The sequence below is a fragment of the Drosophila ficusphila genome, unplaced genomic scaffold, assembly GCF_018152265.1.
Source record: "Drosophila ficusphila isolate 14025-0441.05 unplaced genomic scaffold, ASM1815226v1 contig_127, whole genome shotgun sequence".
NCBI classification, from domain to species: domain Eukaryota; kingdom Metazoa; phylum Arthropoda; class Insecta; order Diptera; family Drosophilidae; genus Drosophila; species Drosophila ficusphila.
Window position 1 is genome coordinate 1,058,260 of NW_025064016.1, and position 22,647 is coordinate 1,080,906.

At 44.2% G+C, this 22,647-nt stretch overlaps 4 protein-coding genes across 5 annotated transcripts; 3 read left to right on the top strand and 1 right to left on the bottom strand.

Annotated features, from left to right (window-relative positions):
• The first annotated feature begins 59 nt into the window (after positions 1 to 59).
• LOC108094453 (dolichol-phosphate mannosyltransferase subunit 1) lies at positions 60 to 1,002 on the top strand. The gene is made up of 3 exons (XM_017195032.2): positions 60 to 218; positions 274 to 484; positions 552 to 1,002. Exons 1-3 carry the CDS (start codon positions 115 to 117, stop codon positions 960 to 962), a joined length of 726 nt encoding a protein of 241 aa, XP_017050521.1. The 5' UTR covers positions 60 to 114; the 3' UTR covers positions 963 to 1,002.
• Positions 984 to 7,829, bottom strand: LOC108094451. The gene is made up of 10 exons (XM_017195029.2): positions 7,440 to 7,829; positions 5,979 to 6,099; positions 5,716 to 5,915; positions 4,177 to 5,443; positions 3,931 to 4,036; positions 3,050 to 3,867; positions 2,269 to 2,992; positions 2,013 to 2,203; positions 1,478 to 1,953; positions 984 to 1,414 (listed from the first exon to the last, which is right to left on the bottom strand). The coding sequence occupies exons 2-10, from the start codon at positions 6,047 to 6,049 to the stop codon at positions 1,194 to 1,196; spliced, it is 4,074 nt and encodes a 1,357-aa protein (XP_017050518.1). The 5' UTR covers positions 6,050 to 6,099; positions 7,440 to 7,829; the 3' UTR covers positions 984 to 1,193.
• A 735-nt stretch (positions 7,830 to 8,564) lies between these two features.
• Positions 8,565 to 17,005, top strand: LOC108094464 (protein lev-9). Of its 2 annotated transcripts, XM_017195045.2 has the most exons (16): positions 8,565 to 8,823; positions 9,222 to 9,521; positions 9,869 to 10,048; positions 10,112 to 10,303; positions 10,365 to 10,541; positions 11,163 to 11,345; positions 11,687 to 12,483; positions 12,543 to 12,750; positions 13,008 to 13,999; positions 14,216 to 14,323; positions 14,382 to 14,692; positions 14,748 to 14,893; positions 15,013 to 15,127; positions 15,188 to 15,306; positions 15,365 to 15,524; positions 15,802 to 17,005. In XM_017195045.2, the coding sequence occupies exons 1-16, from the start codon at positions 8,772 to 8,774 to the stop codon at positions 16,772 to 16,774; spliced, it is 5,013 nt and encodes a 1,670-aa protein (XP_017050534.1). In that variant the 5' UTR covers positions 8,565 to 8,771; the 3' UTR covers positions 16,775 to 17,005. The 2 variants fall into 2 exon arrangements, with proteins under 2 accessions (XP_017050534.1, XP_017050535.1); XM_017195046.2 differs by lacking the exons at positions 11,163 to 11,345; positions 11,687 to 12,483; positions 12,543 to 12,750; ... (6 more) ...; positions 15,365 to 15,524; positions 15,802 to 17,005 and adding an exon at positions 10,615 to 11,030.
• A 2,288-nt stretch (positions 17,006 to 19,293) lies between these two features.
• Positions 19,294 to 19,809, top strand: LOC108094425 (putative gustatory receptor 36a). Its single transcript, XM_017194996.2, has 2 exons — positions 19,294 to 19,596; positions 19,657 to 19,809. The coding sequence occupies exons 1-2, from the start codon at positions 19,294 to 19,296 to the stop codon at positions 19,807 to 19,809; spliced, it is 456 nt and encodes a 151-aa protein (XP_017050485.2).
• The last annotated feature ends 2,838 nt before the right edge of the window (positions 19,810 to 22,647 follow it).

The following is a 22,647-nucleotide window of genomic DNA, read 5'->3' on the forward strand; positions in this document are numbered from 1 at the left end:
AAAGTTATCGATAAATTTAAACGATTCGTTCTCAGCTGATTTTCATGCGTCTGTTTACAACACTTTTCTTATTGGTATTAGAACTATTTACACGGCTTCGAAAAAGAATTAGACATGCCAACAAATGGGCATAAATACAGCATACTGCTGCCCACGTACAACGAAAAGGACAATTTGCCAATCATAATTTGGCTAATTGTGAAATACATGAAGGCCAGGTGAGTGGAGGCTTTTTAAAGGCAAAGACAATCATTTAAAGTTCCCTCTTTTCAGCGGTTTGGAATACGAGGTGATTGTTATTGATGACGGCAGTCCGGATGGAACGCTGGACGTGGCCAAGGACTTGCAGAAGATTTATGGCGAGGACAGGATTGTACTGAGACCCCGGGGCTCCAAACTGGGACTGGGAACGGCCTACATACATGGCATCAAACATGCCACTGGAGACTTTATAGTTATCATCGATGCAGATTTGAGTCACCATGTAAGTATAGATAACAGGGAAAAGTTAGTGAACTGGGTGAAAATAACATGTATTCACTTCATTCCAGCCCAAGTTCATTCCAGAGTTTATAAAGCTGCAGGAACAAGGGGACTATGACATTGTATCTGGCACTAGATACGTCGGTGATGGAGGAGTATTCGGCTGGGACTTTAAACGCAAGCTCATCTCTCGCGGTGCTAACTTTTTGTCCCAGGTGCTTTTGCGTCCAAATGCGAGTGATCTGACCGGTTCCTTCCGGCTCTACAAGAAGGACGTGCTGGAGAAATGCATTGCCAGTTGTGTGTCTAAGGGTTACGTGTTCCAAATGGAGATGCTGGTGCGGGCCAGACAGCATGGCTACACCATTGCCGAAGTGCCCATCACCTTCGTGGACCGCATTTATGGCACCTCGAAGCTTGGCGGGACCGAGATTATCCAATTCGCCAAGAACTTGCTGTATTTGTTTGCAACCACATAAATAACACCAGAATCAACTGAATAGATTTTTAAATTTTTAATTTTCTTTGGATTTTCTTTGCTTTGTACATTTGGTAAGATTTGCTCAAAGAATTTTACATACATCTAATGAATTATGCATGAGAAATTTGTTTTGCCATATTTATAATAATTCGGAGTTCTGCTTTTCATGGGCTCGACCCCTGGTAGATTTCATTTATAATTTGAATAATGATAACTAGCGTTAATTGATTTAATTACTCAAGTCGAAAACTTTGTGCTGGTTGTCTGGATTGCCGTACAGAGTGCCGCAATCATCATCCAGGGCAGCGCTCGATCCTCCGCCGTAGTTCTTCAAGGCCAACGTTAACAGGGAGTTTCGATCCTTGAGAGCCAGAACCACAAAGGCTCCGTTGGGCAGGATCTCACAGGTGCTGACCTGCGCCGGCGGCTTAAACACGGCCAGGGATTTGGCTGCAACAAAACGAAACCCTCTTAAATATTTACAAATTTCTTAGTGAAGATTCCTCGACCTACCTGAGTTCAACTCCCACATGCGAACGGCAGAGTCGCGACCCTCCTTGTCGTAGGAGAGCAGCACCTTGCCCAGCGGATCCAGTTTCAAGAAAGTCACCGGTGCATTGTGGCCGATCAAGGTGCTCTTGCAATTACCCGTGACCAGATCCCAGATCACAATTTTGGCATCTTCCAGACCGGCGATAACGCAGGCGTTCACCTGGGAAATGGCCAGCGATACGGTGTTGCAGCTGGGTTTCCACTTCTTGAACAGAGTGCCGCTCTGCAGGTCGTATACCACAATGAAATTGGGCGTCGTCGGCTCGTTCAGCTCCTTGGCCACCACGCAAACGTAGGAGCCCTCGTGTGTGATTGCCGACAGCGAGGTGATGAAATCGTGGTGCGGAATTCGGAGGTCGTAGAGCAGCTTGCGCTGCGATAGATGCCAGACGAGCAGTGGGAAGGGTTTCTGGGTCTCATCGCCGCACACCAAGATCCTAAAATGTGATAGAGCCACTTAGAAACTTTTTCAACTTCCAGGGTTTCAGGTTTTTACCTTCCATCTCCAGAGACCAAAAGCGAATTGAGAAAACGGTCTTCTCCTGCCTTAAATGTGGTCACACAGTCACCCGACTCCAGATTCATCAGATTCACATACATCCGGTTTCGGGAAAGGCAAACCAAGTGGTTCTGATCGTGCAGACCAAAGTACGGCATCTTTTGGTTCATGACGCCTTTGAGTGTGACCTGGAATTTGAGGAATATCCATGTCAGTTTTTATAAATTAAAAGTTGATTTTATCCCACACTCACCTTAAACTTTCCCTCGTCGAGATTGATGACCCGAATCTCGCGGCGGCAGAGGACTGCTGCCTCGTAGTTGCCCACAGGACACATTGCCGTTGGCTGTTGGATGCCCTGAAGTTCACGAATGCGACAGCAGTTCTTCACATCCCAGATGCAGATCTCAGCTCGCTCCGTGCTCATGGAGGCCACATAGCAGCCGGGCTGGGGAAGATTCATCAGGACATCGTAGCCCTTAACGGCACTCGATGATGGAGCTCCATCTTCCGTGGGTTTCTCCTGCTCCTGATTGCCATTTTCGGCATCTAAATCGGCGTTCAAAATCTCCAGAAAGGCGAACTCCAGCTCGTTGGTGTACTCCCACCAGGAGCGTATCTTCTCGTCGTCCTTCAGCTCCGGCGATTCCCTGAAACGCGTCTTCAGGTAGTACTTCATCAGCGTGTAGAACTGCTGCCCATCGTAGCTCAGCTCGTGGAGATACTGCTCGAGGAATTGCTTAAGGAAGTGGATGTGAATGTAACCGGTGGATCCAGACTTGGCCAGCCACTCCGCCTGCAGGATGTCGTTCAGCAGGTGCTCCGGTCCCGTGGCATGGACCTTGTTGGCGATCCACTGCAGGTCCGTAAAGTAAAAGCAGTTGAAGAGTATGTCGATCTTGTGCGTCGCCGGTTTGTCCTCGATCACGGCACAGAAGTGATGATAAGGCAGTTTTAAGTACTTTTGGTAATTGTAGCTGTTTGAAGATAAATACTATAGTATGCTGAGAGTTCATTAGAGGATCAGGGCTTACGTGTTGGCACCCTGGCTACCCTTGAACTCGCTGTCCTGCCGGTCGAAGTAGTCCCGCAGCGCTTCATGTACCAGCCACTGCTTCTGCGCGTACCTCGCCAGGACGGCGCGTCCAAAGCTCCTGTCCGCTATCCTAATATTCTTAAGACCTAACAGCATTGGTCCCATCAGCCAGCAGAACTTGGACCAGATCTTGAAGGCGACCTGCGCCTCCAGCTGGGTCATCTTCTGGAACACACCCAGGCAGTCGCTCTCCCGGATGCCCCACGGCGACAGTCGGACGATAAGCAGCAGCAGCTCCACCTGATCGGCGGCGAACTTTGACTCCAGCACCTGCAGAATCCTCCCCGAGATGTCACCAATCTCGCTAATGGGTTGGGCCACATGTCCCAGCCAGGCGAGCCACCACAAGGACTTGGCGTGGTAGGGCGTCTTCCCGTGCAGCGTCTTCCATTCGTCGGGCAGCTTGAGTGCCCCGTTGGCCGCATAGAAGTCACCGCCGCCGGAACTGAGGATGTCGTGCCACTGGCGCTCCGTGAATTGTTTCAGACGCAGGAAGCACCGCTGTGGTATGCCCAATTGCGCCAGCGCAGCGAGCATATCAAAGGAGTCGCCAGCCTCCGTTCCGTCCTCCTGCTCCTCGGCCTCGTCCTCCAGCTCGCTGATGGTGAGGATCAGTTTGGCACTGCCCAGCTGCTGGGGTATCCAGTCGAGCAGCTCGTCCCGCTGCAGCTCGTCCACGCCGTCGATGATGAGCACGAAGAAGCGCTGCTGCCGCTCCAGGATCTCCTTGATCACACGAGAGTAGGCTTCGAGAGTCTAATTAGGAAAGGAATACTTATTATCCCTCTGAGTTCGGTTTACTAAATGTGATTTCCTTACGTGTGGCACTTGGCATTGATGACCCGTCTCCAGGACCGACATCTGATTGGCCATTGAACCCAGCAATGAGGTGAGATCCGAGGAGCGGGCACTGAGATTGGCATATCTAAAGAGGAAGAATCAATTTCCAGCATTATAAAATGGAAATAGGGAGAATTAATCATCTTAATTCTTAGTTTGTGATCCAATCTAATCTAAATTTAATTCAAGCTCAATCTGTCAGCCTATTTAATCTGGATTTCTTACCTCAATATGAGCTGCGCCTCCGGCTTCCAGCGGTGCACGTTCTCCATGATCTTGGAGACGAGGACACTCTTGCCACTGCCCCGGGCGCCAGAAACCACGAGTGGATGGGCGGTGTTGTCCCTGATATAGCGCTTCACGTCGTTCATGATGTCGAAGTTGGCCGAGTTCTGGGCCAGCAGCTTGGAGTAGTGCCCGACCAGACGCAGCTCCTCGAGCAGCACCCGGTCCACGCCCAGCGTGTTGTACGGAATGCTGCTCTTCTGCTGGTGCTCCTCGAAGATCCCGGCCAGCGCCTTGTCCAGCAGGTTCTCGATCACCGCCGACAGCTCCTCATCCAAAATGCTCATCGTGGGCAACAGGCGTATCAGGTTCTTCTCGCTCAGCTGGCTCTTCAGACCGGAGTACACATGGCTAATCCTCCGCTGCACCTCCAGCTCCAGCTGGCTGGCATTCTCCGACGGTCGCGACATCTGGCTGCCCGTCTGGATCCAGATGCAGCGCTTGGCCAGCTCCTGGCTCATCAGCACCGTGTTGTTGATCTCCTGCTCCACCACGGTGGTCAGATACGAGTCCTTCACGTCGTCGGAGAAGAGGCGCAGCAGGACGGCGAGCAGCTCGTTGAGCTCGGCGTTCGCCTGGCCATTGTAGGGATCCACCTGCTGGGCGTGGAGGCGATGGCACATCGGCTGGTACGAGTTGTCAATGGTGTACCACTTCTCGAGCAGCAGACGCTCCGCCTCACTGGCGGTGCCCAGCACCGAGGTGAAGTCCTGGCTCTCGATGGTCAGCGGCAGCATCGGAGTGCCCAGCGTGGCGCCCAGAAAGAGAACGGGGATCACATAGGCTCCCGCCGAATGGCGTGTGATCTCGCACAGGCAGTTGGCCGCCTCCTCGTGGCCACCCTGCGCCTCCAGCGGCGTCTGTGTCCAGCGCTTCACCTCCTGCAGCCGCGAGAAGTCCTTCCGGGCATTGCCGTTGCCCGGCTCCGTTTCCGGCTCGCTGTCGTGGACATCGGCGATGATGAAGTCGAAGCCGCGGTTTTGGCACTTGCTCTTGAAGTGTTTGTACAGGCTGTGGACCACGCGCTTGTGCTTCTTGTACTCGGTGCTGTTGTCCGCCAGGATGTACACCACGATCTTCTTGTCCCGCTCGATCTTCCTGCCGGGCGGCGGCTTGCCCTGCAGCACGCTCAGGTTCCCGGCTCCCGGATTGGCGTTCGCCACGTCACTGGGCGCCTGCGCCCCCTGCGGTGTGGTGGTATTGGAATCTGTTGATTAAAATTTTAGATAATTAAATTACAATTTGAAAAATGTTAAAAGGGTACTACAGTGAATTTTAAGATAAAGAATAATATTAATTTTTTTTTATAAATCAGACTATATCTCACTAGAATCAAGTACTTTTTAAGGACATTTTCAAATCATGTAGATATCAAATCAAGTTATTGAGATTAAGTTTTGATTTCAATTTAAATGATTCTATTTCAGAAGCTTTCCTTTAACCTTTGGTTACTTTTAACATGCAAGATTTTTTACTCACCCTTTTCTGTTCCGCTGGTCTTTCCCGGAACCGTTGGTTGTTGCTTCTGGCCCTGCGGCTGGTTGCAATTGGCCTCCGGCAGAGGAGTCACCTCCGGCAGCGCCTCCACGGCCGCCAGAGGAGCTCGCTTCTCGTCGCCAGCATTCGAGTCGGTGGAGATCAGGGTGTCCTTGTGTTCCGCCTCCTGATACGGAGGCGAGCTGCAATCACGCAAGAAAAGTTATTTTTATCCAGGATATTACAGATTACAAGGAGACACTCACTCGTCAGACTTCTCGGAGGCACTGTCCTTGTCCTTCTTTTTCTTCTGCCCGGAACTACACACGTTGCCCATTGCGGTCGTTCGGTTGCCTACTCTTTAAATTACAATTGACTACTGATGTCCTGCAACGAAAGATAAGCATCGTAATACATAATGCAATATACGAAAACAACAAAAGAACGATTAATAGATTACTTTATCTTATCTTAATCTGGAATTGCCTTTGATCCAGTCTGATAATATATGACACTAATCGTTGTTTCGGGTAATTTTAACTGCACTATTATTAAAAAAATATCTTCTCAATAGGTAATATACTTAGATTAGTATAAACATTCTGAAAAATAATAATAGAGCCATTTGTTGGAAATGAATTTATCAATCCTGCCTTCAAAAATATGTATGGGAACCTCACAGCTGTTTGCAGGGTATCCCATCCCCATATCGATTTAGCAGCACTTAAGGACTCCGATTTGAGGACCCACTAATAAAGATGTTTCCACTTATTTTCGCGATTAGGAGCACTCAGTATTTTCTAATCGTTCCGTAATAATGGTCGTAAATAGTTGATGAACGGTCGCTGTATAATTTTTTCTTCCACAACAGGTCAATGACAAAAACAAAGTGCTTGGGGACACCGAGCACATCCTTGTGCGAGCGAGACGGAGCTAGCCGTGCCGGAAAGAGAGGGGCATAGAGATGGCGAGAGAAAAGCTCTCCGAAGAAGCGAAACGCATGCTCTCTGCGGGAACTTTTATAGAGATTTTCTGCGTTGAATTGGCATTGGCGTTAATCAAGTGGTCGAGTGAACTGGCCCAAGTGGGTGGTGGGTGGTTGGACGGTGGGTGGTTGGTGGGTGGCGGGTGGTTGGTCTGGGTCTGGGTCTCGTCTCGGATTTATTGCGGGCAATGCGCTTGGCTGGATTTTTGTGTACACGCTTGAAAATTGTTGACGCGCGAGCGTCCCTCTTCGTTCCTCGAAATGCCATCCTATGGTATTTGTGAGGATGCCAAGTATTCCCCTTTACCGTATACCGTTAGTTAATTAAGTATTTATTGGATATCAAAATCTTTTCGATCGTTCAACCCACAATACACACACAACATTTGTCTTTCGCGACCGATTTGAATTCCTCTTTTTTTTGGGGAAGAAAGGAAGGATGGTGGGGGGGGGGGAAAGGCTAAAAATAAGTCCCCCTCTATATACACAGAATATATGTTTTTGAATCTGTTAGTTCGACATTTTGTCGCAGCGGAATTTCGAAATGGTTCAATATCAATTAATTTGTCAAAGATGCCGTGAATCCGTGTGTAGATTTGTCGCTCGCATGCTCCTCGTTTCGCATTTTCTTTTTCTTTTTCGCTTTCGCAGATGCCATTTGCACCCATTCGATGTGGTGTGTATGCATCGTTTACGTTGGTTACTTGATTTATTTTAATACACAAAAATTTCTGTCACTTACTTTTCTTTACGCGCTTTTCACATGCGCCCCCCGTCGAACGACAACAACAACAACAACAACAAAAAAGGAAAGCCCACCGCACCCGCGACCCCGTAATTCTCGCGAACCGATTCTAAAACATTTTCCACCCACTGCACTTGCACTTTGCCCAATTAATTGCCTAATCAAAATGTTTGTTGCACACACGCCGCGAAGACATTTCGTCCGAAAAGTGTATATCTTTCGAGTGCGTTTTTCCGCTTCTTTTTTTTCTTCGCTCGATTCTCTATCTTTTTTCTTTTTTTTTTTTTTTTTTTTTGGATTTTTTTGGATGGCAGTGCGCGCCTCGGTAGTTTTTCCGTTTCCCGCCGCTGTGCGTTGTCTTCGTGCTCGGCGCTCTGGGTTTTCACTGCTTCTGATTCCGTTGGAAAATCGGTCGCCAGCGAGTGCGTATTGCGGAAAGCTCCGGAGCTTTTCCGCCATCCGCTCTCGAAGCTCTCGGAAACGAGGGCTGCATTCCGTTTGAAGTGGCCCCAAAATTGATTACAAGAATTTCCGTTAGACGATACGGTGGATCAAAAAGTATCCTAGAGCTCACACAATATACTTGATATTAGGAGAAAGTTGAGTTCTTAGTAACTAAAAATTATAGGAATCCATATTCCTATAATCCTAGTAAAACGTAAAAACTGAAGTGATTGGAATCATTTAAATAGGTCCTGTATTCAAACTGGTTTCTTAATCAAAAATGATAATTATGCTGTGAAATCTGTTACTGAGGTTAATATTGAGTATCTGGTAAAAAGTGTGATTAAAAGACACATTTCATAAGTTTTTTTAGATTTTATTGAAATAAAAATTTAACAATTATATCAGCCAATTCCCAAAAATTAACAAATATTAAAAAGGAAGAAATATAAAATGATTACCTAAATCTCGGTTATAATTCTACCAACAGCAAAATAAACATAATTGCTGACTTTTCATGCCCGCAAAAGTATGCTAACATTTTTTAAATAGCCAAATGTTTTTCGCACTTGCCTAAATTTTCTTGCATTTACTTTTTCCGCTGAAAGGACCAACCACCATCGAGAGCTGTCAAATTAGGTCCTTCTCGCTTGATCTGTCAAAAGGCCAGAGCAGAAAAGTCCGAAAGCAGCTGGCTTGGCTGCATTTCGTTTCCTTGCCTCAAAGTGAGAAGTTTCGGGGCCCCAAAAATTGTTGAAAAAGTTACCAAAAAATTGGCATTGCACCAAAAACCAAAAACTGAAAGCTAAAATGCTATAAAGCCAAAGCCAACACGGCTAAAATTAAACAAAATCAAAGGGAAAACCCAGTTAAACGAAAATCAAAATGAATCGTCTGCTGCTGCAGTGTCTGGTGACCACAATTCTGGTTTACAAAGGTTAATAAGTAAACCCCTAACTAAAAACTAAAACCATTAGTTAAACTTTTATCAAGTGCTATTAATAGTAGTATTAAATTAATCAAGAAATAAGGTTTTAAAATTTTGGGAATCCTCGAAATAGCCAAGATGAAAAATGTATATGCTGCTGGATTATATAAGCTGGCGTCCAGTGCGCAGACTCCAAAAGAGTCTGGGATTGAGCCAATGGACATCTGGACCAAACTTTCGGGGGAAATAGGTCAATGTTTTTACTCGCACGCGAGGCGGATCAAAACAAACGCGAATCCTGGGAGCCAAAACAGAAGCCTCGACAAGGGGTGGCTTTTTATATTCCGAATCCCAACTCCCAGATGACTGACAGCTGTGATGGGTTTCTTTTGTATATATTCCCGCAGTGACTTCGGTGCCCACCAGCACGATGAGCACCACCATCCAGACGACCTCGGAGATTCCCCAGCAGGATGACGATGACGACGATTGGGAGGAGGACGACGACTCCCTGGAATCGGATGACGATGGTCGTGTCTACAAGAATCCCCGCAACTCGCCTTCGACTGAGTGTCCCCGCGACGAGGAGCAGGCCACGCTGCTCGGCCAGAAATGCCTGAGGAAGTGCTCCTCCGACGAGGACTGCAAGAGCAAGAAGAAGAAGTGCTTGTGCGACGGCGTCTGCGGCAATTCCTGCATCAAACCAGGTGGGTATATCGTATTAAAAAAAATTTGAATGTTGTTTATTAATAAGCAACAAATCAAAATTAAAAAAGAATTCCAACAAATTTATCTTTTTGTTGCTCTAAACAAAATAAGATAGTCTACTTTTTATACCATTTTAAGACAATTTAATAAAACTATAAAACAAAATTTGATGTTTAATTAGTTACATGTGTTTGTTTATTATCCAAATAAAATATTTGTACAGGTTTGTAGGCACACTTTATCAAAGCATAAATTTGCTGATTGTCTCTTAAGTTATATTTCAAATAAATTTACTTCCTTAGTTATTAATATCAAAGCTTAAAGAAATCTTTTGCTTTTATCCTAGATCGCGAATGTCCGGAGCTGGCTCAACCCAGTTTGGGTCAGGTGACTGTGGCTGGTCGTCACTTTGGAGCCCGGGCTTCCTACGCCTGTCCACATGGCTACCATGTGGTGGGACTCCAAAGTCGTCTCTGTCAGGCGGATGGCAATTGGGCCGGAGCAGAGCCAGCTTGCAAGCAGAACAGTAAGATAAATAAAGCTTCAAAATTAAATAAAATAATTAATGAAATATTAAAAACATTCCTAGTTTACTGCCTGAAGCCTCCGCAAATTGAACATGCCCGGAATTCTGCTCTGCCGGAACAGGAAACCTTTGATCTGGACTCCACGGTGCAGTACCATTGCCACACAGGCTATGTGACCAATGGATTTCCAAGAGCCAAATGCCTGGCCATCGATAATTTAGCCAGTTGGTATGGACCGGATATTCAGTGCGAACGTAAGTGATAGAAATAAACTTTAAACTGGATATCTTAATGAAATGTATATACTGTTTAAAGCTCGTTCCTGTGGCCAACCGCCGGATCCTGCTTATGGATGGCATGCCGGGGAGTGTTATACCTACGGTTGCAAGATCACCTACAATTGCGGAACCGGATACGAATTGGTGGGCAAACACGAGCGGTATTGCCAATCGGATGGATCCTGGACGCCCAAGGAGCTGCCCACGTGTGTCTGTGAGTATTGCGATTGCAGCGGTAGAGATTGTAACCTTCTGAACCTCTGACCTCTGACCTTTGACCTTTAAAGCGGATAGCGCAAATGTAACCACCACCCAAGCGTCGTTGTCCTAGGCGAGGCGACCATTTGAGTTTCGTTTTGCGACTCCTTGGAGCTGGCAAATGGCACAGATTCCCCCACAAAAAAAAAAAACCAAAACCAAAACCAAAATCCAATATCCGAAACACTATGTATTTAAGCGTACTTTTTGGTCAGGACTCGGGCTCTCCACTTGGAGTCCTCCGATCCTGTTAACCACAATCACAAATTCTCTCTCTCTTTCACTCTGTATCTCCGATTTGATTTAGCGTTACAAAAAACAGATTGTTCAAATTTTAATGCAATACCTTGTTGTTGTTGTTGTTGGCCTATTAATGTTGAATGAATAAATAAAAGTTACCGCAAATCTTGAGCAAAAAAAAAAAAAATAGAATGCAAATTTAATCAAAATCGCAACCGAAGTTGTTTTATTTGGTGGATCGATCGAGCGAGCGGCTTTCAAAGATTTGTGGTAACTTTTAGCGTGGCAATAGGTTTTGGCCCTTCTGCTAATCCCCACTCTTCCGCTTCTCGCACAGTGGTCACCTCGGTGGTGTGTCCCACTCCGGAGAACCCCAAGAACGGCAAGGCCACCTACACCACCCTGGCCTACAACTCGGTGGTCAGCTACGAGTGCCGATATGGTTACACCCTCGTGGGTGAAAGTTCCAGTCGCTGCGGAGCCGATCGCAAGTGGAGCGGCACTCTGCCCACCTGCAAGGGTAAGTCCATTTAATTACTAAGGATGGAACATTTTTTAATAACATTTCATAATAAATTGGAAATAAGTGCTTTCTTAAAACGAGTTAGGCTTCCAAGGATATCCTGATCCAAATCACAACTTTTATGAACATTTTGTTTGTGCATTTACAAAAGAAAAAATCTTAAACAATTTTTTGAAATTCAAAGTTACTAAGGATATCGAGAATTACTTTCTTTTCTAGTGGATCCAATTTAAAAGATTTCATTCTCTGTAAAATTTGTAACTACAGATAATTTATGAAGACTTTGTTTTTAAGTACGATTAAATTATCCTTATAAAACCTATATATACTATTTATAGAAATAAACTGCGGTCATCCGGGAGTGCTCTACAATGGGTGGATCGAGAACATCGAGGCGGGAACTGGACTGGGAGCCAGCATCATATTCCGCTGTCAGCCGGAGATGATGATCAATGGGTTGGGATCGAGTGTGTGCCAGATCGACGGAAGGTGGCGAAACGCTCTGCCGGAGTGCCTGGCTCCCTGTGTGGTGCCCACCATCTCGCAGGGAAACGTTTACCCCATCGAAATAACCACGGATGAGAACGGGACGACGATCATTCAACCGCCAACGACGACAACTCAGTCACCGATTCAAACGCAAAGCATTGGAGGAGTGGAGAAGGTGAAGCACGGAACGGCACTGGAGGTCAAGTGCGACGAGAACTACGAGTTCCCCGTCTCCCTGCTCAGTCCGCCGACCTGCAACAATGGCACCTGGAGCATCATACCACGATGTGTGCCAGCCAGGTGCAAGAGTATGCCACGCCCACCGAAGCACGGAATGGTGATGGCCCCCAAAACGGAGCACGGGATGAAGGCGCGGTTCAAGTGCAAGGATGGCTTCAAGCTGGTCAGTCCCGAGGGCAAGGACGTGACCGATCCGCACGACTATGTGCTCACCTGCTCCTTCGGCAACTGGACGGGTGAAACGCCCAAGTGTGACGAGGTCTTCTGCTCCTTTCCCGGTTACATACCCAATGGAAAGGTCCTGCTAGTGGGCAACATGGGTCTCTACGATTATAGGCCTTATGTGAAGAAGATCGTGAACAATAAGCAGATTATGTACGATTGCGATAAGGGTTATGTCTTGGAGGTAACTTGAAAGGAAGTATTACCCAATATGGGATTTTAATTGGAGTTTTTTCTTTTTAGGTGGGTCCTCCTGGTGCCACTTGTGTGGGTGGTAAGTGGCGTCCATTAGACTTGCCACAATGTCTTCTGGGACAGCATCCTCGACTGCGTTGGAATAAGCGCAGACGTCGCTCCTTGGAGATCCGCCAGTTGAGATCGATGTATTTACTAAGACGCCAGAGGCAACTTCAAAGGCAACTGGTCGAGAATCAGAATTACATCAATGCAGGTGAGCAATAAGCTTAGTGAATATTAAATATATTTACATTTAAGTTAAAAAAGGAAAAAATAGGAAATTCAATTTACCTCTCAAATTTAAAAGATAAATTTTTATGAAAAAGTCCTTTAGTAACAAATTATTATGGTTTTATAAAAATGATTTTAAATTCAGTCTTCTTTCTTTGAAGCTATTAAAAGATGAAATACTGAAATATTACATTATAATATTGTTATATTATATTCCGATTTCTTTCCTTTACCCCTTAGCTTTAAATTCCGAGCAGCCTTCGGTGCAGCGGGTAAAACGCAATGCCAGTCCTTATCCCACTCCGCAGCACCACCTCTCGGAGCACGACCTGGCCCACTCGAAGTTCACCGAGAAGCTGAGGGAGCGATATCAGCTGTATATGAAGAAGATGCTGGGTTACAACAGGATTTACCAGAAGCTCCACGGCCACGAAACAACGAACAGGGTGGGAAACAACTTAAATGGACACGATAATGGACAAATGATGATGCGGGGCAAGGGAAACTTCAGGGAACTGGAGAATGGCAATAACTACTTGGGAGGAGGAGCCTCAGGAGGAGGTGGAGTGGTGCCATTGCCCAACATTAACCAGGCATCTCACAATAAAAAGATTCACAAGGACCACTCCGCCAAAGAGGAACTGCTATCCAATGGATCTCCGCCCGTGGCCTCACGTAGCTTTCATGTGAACTCCACTCGATCCTACATAGATCAATTGAAATCCCAGATAGTTCGAAGGCGGCAAAAGCGGAGTTCCAGCATTGGACAGGCACCTCCTCCGTCGGGAGCCACGATTCCGGATGCGGAAGTGGACATTAGCGATGGCGGAGAAGCTGGAAAGGGCGGTTCTGGCAAGAGGTTACGAGGACCCTGCGAGGATCTCGAGTGGGATTCCTTTGCCAATGTGACAACAGTTCGACCGGGAAAAGTTCCGGGCAGAAATGCCGTGGGCATCATGTTGCATCTGGAGTGCAATGCAGGATTTAAGCTAAACATCAAAGGTGAAAATGCCACTGCACGTTGCATTCGAGGAATCTGGAAGCCGGAGACGCCCAAGTGCCTTTCCGCTCCTTGTTTGGTTCCCGCCGTGGAACATGGCCAGTACTACAAAGTGGAACCCCACACCAAACAACTCAGTGACAAGCCCTCGCTGACTCCACTCTCCACCTACGAGGAGATCCAGTCCAACGAGTTCATTACCCTGGAGTGCGAGGATGGGTTCAACATACAGGTAGGAAAATCATAAATAAAATAAACAGAAATAGTTTATCATTAAAAGATTCATTAGGAAGTTAAACCTCGTATCGAACATATTACATTCTAATATAAAAAGCACTTAATAATTATAATAGTTATTTAATATTTATATTTTTGTAAATAACAAACAAATAACATAAAATTTTAGTAATTTTATTTTAATAGATCTCAAAACCTTATAAAATTGCAGGGCTCTGCTCAACTGCGTTGTGCCCATGGATCCTGGTCGGTGAATGCCTTTTCCGAGTGCACATCAGTGCCCTGCACTTTACCCAACATTCCAGGAGTTATCTACGATGTAAGGATTACTTATCAATGCATCTTAAGTAGGAACTAATATTAATGATATTTTTCAGGGAGGTTATCGTGCAGGATTGACCATTGGACATGGCAGCAGTGTCAGCGTTCGGTGTGAACTCTCCACGAATGCCAATCCCATTGAGATGTCCTGCCACAAGGGCATCCTCACGCCACCCAGCATTCCCTGTGAGTCCGGATTGAGGAAATCGCGCCAGGAACTGGAGCATGCCACCTCCACTGCTCATCCCAAAGTGGAGCACAACGAACTGGATCACGACCATGATCACCACGACAATAGCACCGATGAGCACGACGACATGAAGATGTGTGGTCCTCCAATGCTTACCGATGGCGCCCTGGTCTACAAGTAAGTTCTGGATTCTCCAGACTTGGGTTTCTAATTATTTTTAAATTTTTGAAAGGAATGCTGAGCATCCCGAACTTGATGGCGCCTACGAGAGCGGCACAGAGATCTTCTTCAATTGCATTCCAAATGCAGCTGGGGATCGCCAGACTTGGAGGATCATCTGCGACAATGGTCTTTGGATTGGAAGATCCTACAATTGCGGTGAGTTTTTAGGTTTTTTTTAAAGTATACGGTAAATATAGAATAAATAATAGCATGCATATTTTATTTTTATCATAAATCATTTTATAATCTCAAACATTTCTTCTATTTGTTTTTAGAGAATGGTACTTGTGTGTTCAGAAACAACGAAGCTAATGTAGTTAGTTTTTATAATGACCTGGAAATCCGTGAAGACGTTGTTGACTTTCCTCCAGGAGCTACAATTATATCTAGGTGAGTGTGAAAATTCCTTTTATTTATTTCTAATATTATTTGCATCAAATTTTTACCCAGATGTATGGACATTGGCAAATTTTCAATGACGGGCAGCCACGAAAGGACCTGCATCCACTCAGAATGGACCAACACCAAGCCCGTGTGCTCTGGCCTAAACCAGGAGAACGACTATGCAAGTGGGTACTAAATATTTCTAGTTTGAGGTTAGTTAATCTGACTTACTCCAAAATGTAGTGGAAAAGGCCCCTACTATCCTCTTCCGCCATCAAAATGGTCCCATTGCCCAGAGCAACGATGGCAAGCTGATCGTCTATCCGGGAACCACTTTGCACATGGAATGCCTTTGGATGCGGCGCTTTGGAAATCCCAAGTGGAACGTCAGTCACACGCACAAGTGGGTATCGGGAAGTTGGGTTCACCTTTTATTACTTACTAACTAATTTCAGCAAGGTTTATGTTTCTTATGTATACGCAGTCCTATATTTGGCTAGAAAATGAATATGTAGATTTCGCATTCATTTCCCGTTCCTTGAAAACAGAAATATTGCTTTACAAACAAAATGAATATATAAATCTTTATTTGGATATTATCTAACCCTGCATGCACTCCTTGGACTCATTGCTGTCTTTAAAGTGTAAAGAGCTCGCCCTAATCCGAATTTGTCTTGCAGGAACTACACGGAGGGCTGGGTGACCGAGGCGGACGAGGGCCGTGATTCCACGTTGGAGTACCGGCTGAGCATCGTGGACGCGGCCAGCGACGACAGCGGCTTCTACTCCTGCATGACGCCGGCGCGGCACGAGCACGCCGTGGAGGTGGTGGTGAAGGCGATCAACTGCCCGGAGATACCGATGCGACGCGGCCTGATCGTGAACACCAACGACACGAAGCTGAGCACGCGGGCGCTGTTGTCCTGCGCGAACGGGAACTCGTTGATCGGCGCCTCGGAGCTGTTCTGCCTGCCGAGTGGCAATTGGAGCGCACCGTTGCCGGTTTGCGAGAGCGTCGAGTGCGGCGACATCCCGCTGGGGATGGGCAGCAATGCGAGCTCGCCGCGCGTCTCCGTGCTGTCGCGCGAGGTGGGCGGCCGGGCGGCCTTCTCGTGCTCCTCCGGCTATGGGTTGCGCGGCCCGTCGGAGGCGATCTGCAATCCGACCGGCGAGTGGTCAGCACCGCTGCCCACCTGCGTCGAGGTGCAGTGCGACAATCCGGGGGCGCCGCAAAACGGTTACGCCCAGGGCTCGGCACCTTATCGTGCGGGCGATGTGGTCCAGTTCAATTGCAACCCGGAGTACATGATGCAGGGCCAGCCGATCATTGCCTGCCAGGACAACGGGCGCTGGTCGGGCGGCCTGCCCAAGTGCGTGCAGGCCTGCTCCTATCCGGGCACCGTCATCAGCGGTCGGATGTCGTCCGTTAAGTTCTACTACGCCATCGGCGAGAGCATCACGTTCACCTGCGATGCCGGGTTGGATCTGCGCGGCTCCAAGGTGCTCAAGTGCCTCAAGAACGGCAAGTGGTCGAGTGCCATTCCCACATGTGTGACCAACGATGGTCCCGCCGGCGGAGGAGGAGGCGGTGGCGGCGGCGGCGGAGGTGGATCCGTGACCTCCAACAAGCATCTGGCCACCACCATGGGCTAGAGCGAGTGGTCTCCCGGGGAGGACGTTGCCACAGAGTGATACTAATACATATTACCTACTAACTAATGCACATTCCAGGCGCACAGACACGCGTTTACCGACTAGTAACGACATAACTGTACTTGCGATTCAATTGTACTTAACTGTAGCTGTAACGTAACTGTAGCCCTGTACTGTATCGCACGGCCATCATTTTACTAAATAATAAATGTTCGTCGAATAACACACATATTTTGGGGGTATTTCAACAGAACAGGCCAACCAGTGGCGGATTTACGGAGGGGTTTTTGGGATCCAAAACCCCGAAAAAAACGAACCTAACTCGCCAAATTTTACCCATTTGCATTTGCAGAGCGGTAAAATTGATTTGAAACTATTCGTTTATAATTGAATAATTTTATTATTATTAGATATAAATGAACAGATATAAATTTAATTCCCGAGATTAACATATCAATTCCACAGACTAGGTTAATACTGAAAAACTTTTTTGCAATATTAATTGCATTTTTATTTGGTACGGCTTGTGCGTACCTACTGCTATCACTTTCACCAGTATACTTTCATAAGCACATAGTAATTACCACTAAGCATTACAATTTTTTTCAATATCTGAGGAAGTACTCTTTCATATGTGGAATGGCATACATCGTTGAATTCGAAATAAAATTTCCTATCCGATGGCATTCACATTTGATCTGTTTCAATCAACTTACTCAAAGATAAGTTAAATTGCATTCGGTGGAATAGATAGTTGGGCTTATCTGCTTTCCAAAACTATACTTTGTTTGGCTGCAAGTCGTTTTTTGCCTCAACAACAGACAAATTACCATTGAAAAATATTTGTTTTTTGAAAAAAGAAGCTAGCTTCGGCAAGCCGAAGTTTATATACCCTTGCAGTCATTAAATATGTCGAACCAAATACATAGAGGCCAAACAACATTGAAGCCATGACGGTTTTTCTATTAGTTTTCCATATTTTCAACTATTGCTCATATGGCAGCTATATGATATAGTTGTCCGATTTTGATCAAATTTAATTCGTAATTTAAGAGTCGTTAGAAATTATATTCCTCTATATTCCAAAAATCATGCTTGTCAGATGAAAAACAACGATGTTATAATTTTATTTTCATTATTTCTTTATATATATTTCGATCTTTCCTATGGCAGCTATATGATATAGTATTCCGATTTTTATAAACATTTTTTCTGGATTCAAGGGTTATTAAAAAACTCCATATATTAAAAATCATGCTCGTGGAATTAAAAACAACGACGTTATATATTTTTTTCTATTATTTATATATATATTTTTCGATCTTTCCTATGGCAGCTATATGATAGACTTATCCGATTTTCATGAAATTTAATCCGAAATTCAATAGTAGTTAGAAATCGTCATCTGGAAGAAATGAAGTCGATCTGATCAAAAACAACGGTGTAAGAATTTTTTATTTCATTCTCTCGTATTGGAGCTATCCGATATCGTCGGCCGATCCGGCAGACAGACAGACGGACAGACGTACAGACGTATTTCGATTCAGATCATGATGCTGATCAAGAATATATATAGTTTTTGGGGTCTGAGGTGTCTCCTTCAATGCGTTGCAAACTTCTGACGGAAATTATAATACCCTTTTGCTCCGCAAGGGTATAATTAGCCCATAACTGCTAATTAAGTAACTAATTGATTTAATCAAATTAGCTAACCGTAACGTAGACAGCTCAACAAACCTTTTTATTTAGCCAAAATGGTCGAATGGATCGGTTGTTTATTAAAGGCAGTCTACTTATATGGAAACCTAATCGGGGTTAGGAACTTCGAGTTCGACTGGCAGACAGGTCACGTTTTTACATCCACAAGAAGCACGGTCTATGCCGCCGGTATCCACGCCATAATTTTAATTATATTGATAATAATGTCATTTAGGCAACTTAATGTGTGGACAATCTTTGGCAAGTCAAATATGTTGCTAAAGTATGTTCTCGCTATTGTTTTGGGACTGAGGATATTAACAGGTTTGATATTTGAATCTTGAAGTCCAAAGATTCTAGGTAAAATGAAGTAGTACATCTATTTTATTTTAGGACTGACCACCGTCCTCAGCAGATGGCCGCAAAGAACCCAGATGATGCAGTTCGCCAGAAAAGTTCTTCGTTTGTTTCTGCAAAGACCGCAGGTGATGCAGAATTACATCTGTCACTGACCTGCTGCAAATGATATCCATCTGGATTGCATGGGGGGAACGAACGAAGCCCGATCAAACCTTGGAGATATTTCTACAGCTCTGGATGTCAGCAATTGTAAACCTTGCCATTACGGAATATTATCTGGCAATTCTTTTCGCCCGGGCCTATTATAATCTACTCAACACAGAGCTGCGGCAGGTGATCGATCAGTGCAAAAAGTTAAGTGACCTTCCCCTCCCCAGCGGAGGGGTGCTTTCATGACTAGATGTTGCGATCTCGCCGATAAGTTGGACAATATAGCTCAGCTTCAAAGTGAGCTTGTGTCAATGGTGACCCAGTTGAGTAAGGCACTCGGCATCCAGGGGCTAATGGTTTATAGTGGGTACTACATATTCTCGATAGCCACTGTTTACCTTTCGTACAGTATCTTCAAAACTGGATATGATAATCTGGATATGTCCCTGACGTCAATGATTCTGACCTGCATTTGGTACTTCTTTTACTACTTTGATGCCTTTCTCAATCTATTTATTACTCTTAATCTACTTGACGACCACAAAAAGCTAAAACGTCTTTTGGGGGAGCGAACCGTCTTTGCCTCTCGTTTGGATATTCGTCTGGAGGAAGCTGTAAGATGCTCTAGGCCACAATCTGAATTAAAACCATAATTTAATTATTATTAAAAACAGTTTGAGAAAATGCAGCTGCAGTTGATACGAAACCCGCTTAAAATCGACATACTCAAGACATATGTCATCACACGCGAGACTTCAATGGCCATGTTGGGATCAGGAGTACTGCATTCTATAATACTAATTCAATTTGATTTGGAATACTTTTAAGTTGTATTTACTTTCGGAGAGCTGGATGAATTCGATAAATAAAAAAATATACCTAATTACTGAACTGATATAGTCATCAGCAATTCTTTTTACACATATTGATACCCGTAATATTTCTTGTGCAACCCCGAGGTAGATTACATATTTAATCAAAAAAACAGTAAATAAAGTCCTTTATAATCTGGTGGGAAAAATTCTACCATATTTCAATGTCAGTCCCCGCAATTGCAATTACTATTCGCTTCGCTTAGGGAAAGTAAAAAAGTCGGTTTTAGTTCTTCAAAATGGTCGATTGTGTTCGTTTGCTGCTGAGGGCAGTTAATATATATAGTCATTTGATCGGCTTAAACAACTTTAAGGTCGACACCAGAACAGGTCGCGTCTTCACAACATGGTTTACTACTCTCTGCGCAATCACAATCAACATTGTGCTTATAACTATCTATATTTATACGTGCACAAAACAATCCAACTTGGATTTCCTCTTTGAAAGTGAACATCAACTGCACAGGTTTTTAGTCGCTGCTATAACTCTTTTGGGGAATTTTGCAGGTATATAAAATGAGTAAAAGATAAACTACAATAAAATAAATTTTAGGGTTATTTACAGTGCTTTATAGATGGCACCAGCGCAAACAACTGATGCAGCTCGTTAGAAAGCTCCTCCGCCTTTATCTGGCTCATCCGCAACTAAGCAAATCATCCTATTTCTGGCTCGTTTCAAAGATCATCACCAGCTTCAGTATTGGCCTAGTGCGACTCCTAGTACTTCTTTTTTTATTAGGTCGCGTGAGGAGCGAAATAATTTGGAATATTCTTGTGCACATTTGGCTATTGGCAATCTTTAATTTGGCTATAATGCACTATCATCTTTTGATGCTTATCGTACAGTCACAATATCAGCTTTTGAATAACAAGCTCCGACAAATTATTCAGGAGAGCGAGAACCTGAGTTACCTTCCCCAGAGGAGGGGTACTGTTATTACCAGATGCTGCGAGCTTTCGGATCAGTTAGAGGATATTGCTAAATCCCAGAGCCAGCTGCAAACAGTTTTATCGCTCTTCAATGAATTGTTTGGCATACAGAGTGCAGTGAATATATGCACATCCTTTATATTCTCTGTGATCATCATATATCTTTTCTACTATGATCTCAAATATGGTGAAAGGGCTATTAGTGTTGGAATTGGAAACACTTGTAGCTTTTTCTACTTCTTGGATTCCTTTGTCAATCTGTGTATTACTTTTGTTCTCATTGAAGAAAACAAGAAGATGAAAACTCTGTTGGGGAAACGAACCTTGTTTGCTTCTCGATTGGATGAACGCCTTGAGCAATCTGTAAGCTTAAATAATCTAATGTATTACTTTTAAACAAAATTTGATATATTTTTTAGTTTGAGAGCCTCCAGTTGCAGCTTTTACAAAATCCTCTAAGAATTGAAGTCATGGGAATATTTGAAATGAGTCGCAGTTCAATTTTTACCGTATTTAGTTCTATACTGATGCATTCAATACTTCTTATTCAATATGACTTCGAACACTTTTAAGAATAAGTGTTGTCAAATTTATGTATTTTATTTACAGCAAGCACAAACACATTAAGAAATTAAACTAAAATATAATCCTTAAATTCATTAAAAGTTAATTGAACAATTGGTGATATTGGATTTATTATTATCGACAGAAAAGAAAAATAAAAGAAAAAGAAAAATGGAGGAATATCATATGTTAAGTTAACAATCACTAATATTTTAATATTTTTAACTACAGCTTGAGAGCATGCTGCTGCAGTTGTTACGAACTCCGCTCAACTTTTCGTCCCCCATTTGAGTTCGTTAATAATGCCTTCCAAAAACCTTATTCAATTTGAAATGGAATATTTTGGAGTTACATTTAAATTTTAATATCTTCCTGAATTCAAGGACTATTTTACTAAGAGGAAACCTGCACAAATTACCCAGCCATCGGAGAAATTTAATTACGCTAAAAGAGTTCCAATACATACTTAAATGTATACACCTACGACCCTATAAGGTATCCCTATTACGTATCGGGATGCATTTCAAATGAGCCGTCTTTATTACTTTTCAAATCTGATCGGACACATCCTCAGAATTGGTACCATATTTCAAAGTCACACCGGCAATTGAATTAGCTTCGCTGAGGAACCGTTATAAAGTTTTACACCATTTTCAAATGTGTTCGTTTGCTGCTTAAGGCAGTTAACATATAATATATAGTCATTTGATCGGCTTAAACAACTTTGAGGTGGTCGCCAGAACAGGTCGCGTCTTCACAACATGGTTTAGTACTCTCTATGCCATGACGATCAACGTCGGGATTATTGCAAGCTTTATCTATTGCTTAACTCAGTTTGATTTTGATTTAAGATTTAAAACAGGACAACAACTAAACATTGTTGTCCTCATCACTTTGACACTTTTAAGGATAACTGCAGGTATGAAGAAAAGATTTAAAACAGACTAAAATAAATCAAGTTTCGGGGTTTCTTACGATGCCTAATAGAAGCTGGTACATAATCTCCTTCGCCTTCATCTTGCTCATCCGCAAGTAAAAAGATTATTCCGCTTGTGGCTTATTTTAAAGATCTTAATCAGCTTTGCAACTGACTTGTCACGATTCGTACTAGCAATGATTGTATTATGTTTCATAAGCAGCGAACTGACTATAAATTTACCTATAATTATGTTCACTATGTTGTACTTTTGGTCTTTGGCCTTTAACAATATGGCCATAATGCACTATCATCTTTTAATGCTGTTCGTTAAGGTAGAGTGCCAGCATTTAAACAAGAAACTACGACAAATTATTCAGGAG

What these genes read in the sequence shown, in the direction of transcription:
- LOC108094453 (XM_017195032.2), top strand. Translation starts at nt 115, where the DNA reads ATGCCAACAAATGGGCATAAATACAGCATACTGCTGCCCACGTACAAC. An exon ending in GTGAAATACATGAAGGCCAG is followed by an intron (nt 219 to 273) that starts GTGAGTGGAGGC and finishes CCCTCTTTTCAG; the next exon opens with CGGTTTGGAATACGAGGTGA. An exon ending in ATGCAGATTTGAGTCACCAT is followed by an intron (nt 485 to 551) that starts GTAAGTATAGAT and finishes ACTTCATTCCAG; the next exon opens with CCCAAGTTCATTCCAGAGTT.
- LOC108094451 (XM_017195029.2), bottom strand. Translation starts at nt 6,049, where the DNA reads ATGGGCAACGTGTGTAGTTCCGGGCAGAAGAAAAAGAAGGACAAGGAC. An exon ending in GACCAGCGGAACAGAAAAGG is followed by an intron (nt 5,444 to 5,715) that starts GTGAGTAAAAAA and finishes TTTAATCAACAG; the next exon opens with ATTCCAATACCACCACACCG. An exon ending in GGTAGCCAGGGTGCCAACAC is followed by an intron (nt 2,993 to 3,049) that starts GTAAGCCCTGAT and finishes ATCTTCAAACAG; the next exon opens with CTACAATTACCAAAAGTACT.
- LOC108094464 (XM_017195045.2), top strand. Translation starts at nt 8,772, where the DNA reads ATGAATCGTCTGCTGCTGCAGTGTCTGGTGACCACAATTCTGGTTTAC. An exon ending in ACCGGATATTCAGTGCGAAC is followed by an intron (nt 10,304 to 10,364) that starts GTAAGTGATAGA and finishes TACTGTTTAAAG; the next exon opens with CTCGTTCCTGTGGCCAACCG. An exon ending in GGAGCTACAATTATATCTAG is followed by an intron (nt 15,128 to 15,187) that starts GTGAGTGTGAAA and finishes ATTTTTACCCAG; the next exon opens with ATGTATGGACATTGGCAAAT.
- LOC108094425 (XM_017194996.2), top strand. Translation starts at nt 19,294, where the DNA reads ATGGTGACCCAGTTGAGTAAGGCACTCGGCATCCAGGGGCTAATGGTT. An exon ending in ATATTCGTCTGGAGGAAGCT is followed by an intron (nt 19,597 to 19,656) that starts GTAAGATGCTCT and finishes TATTAAAAACAG; the next exon opens with TTTGAGAAAATGCAGCTGCA.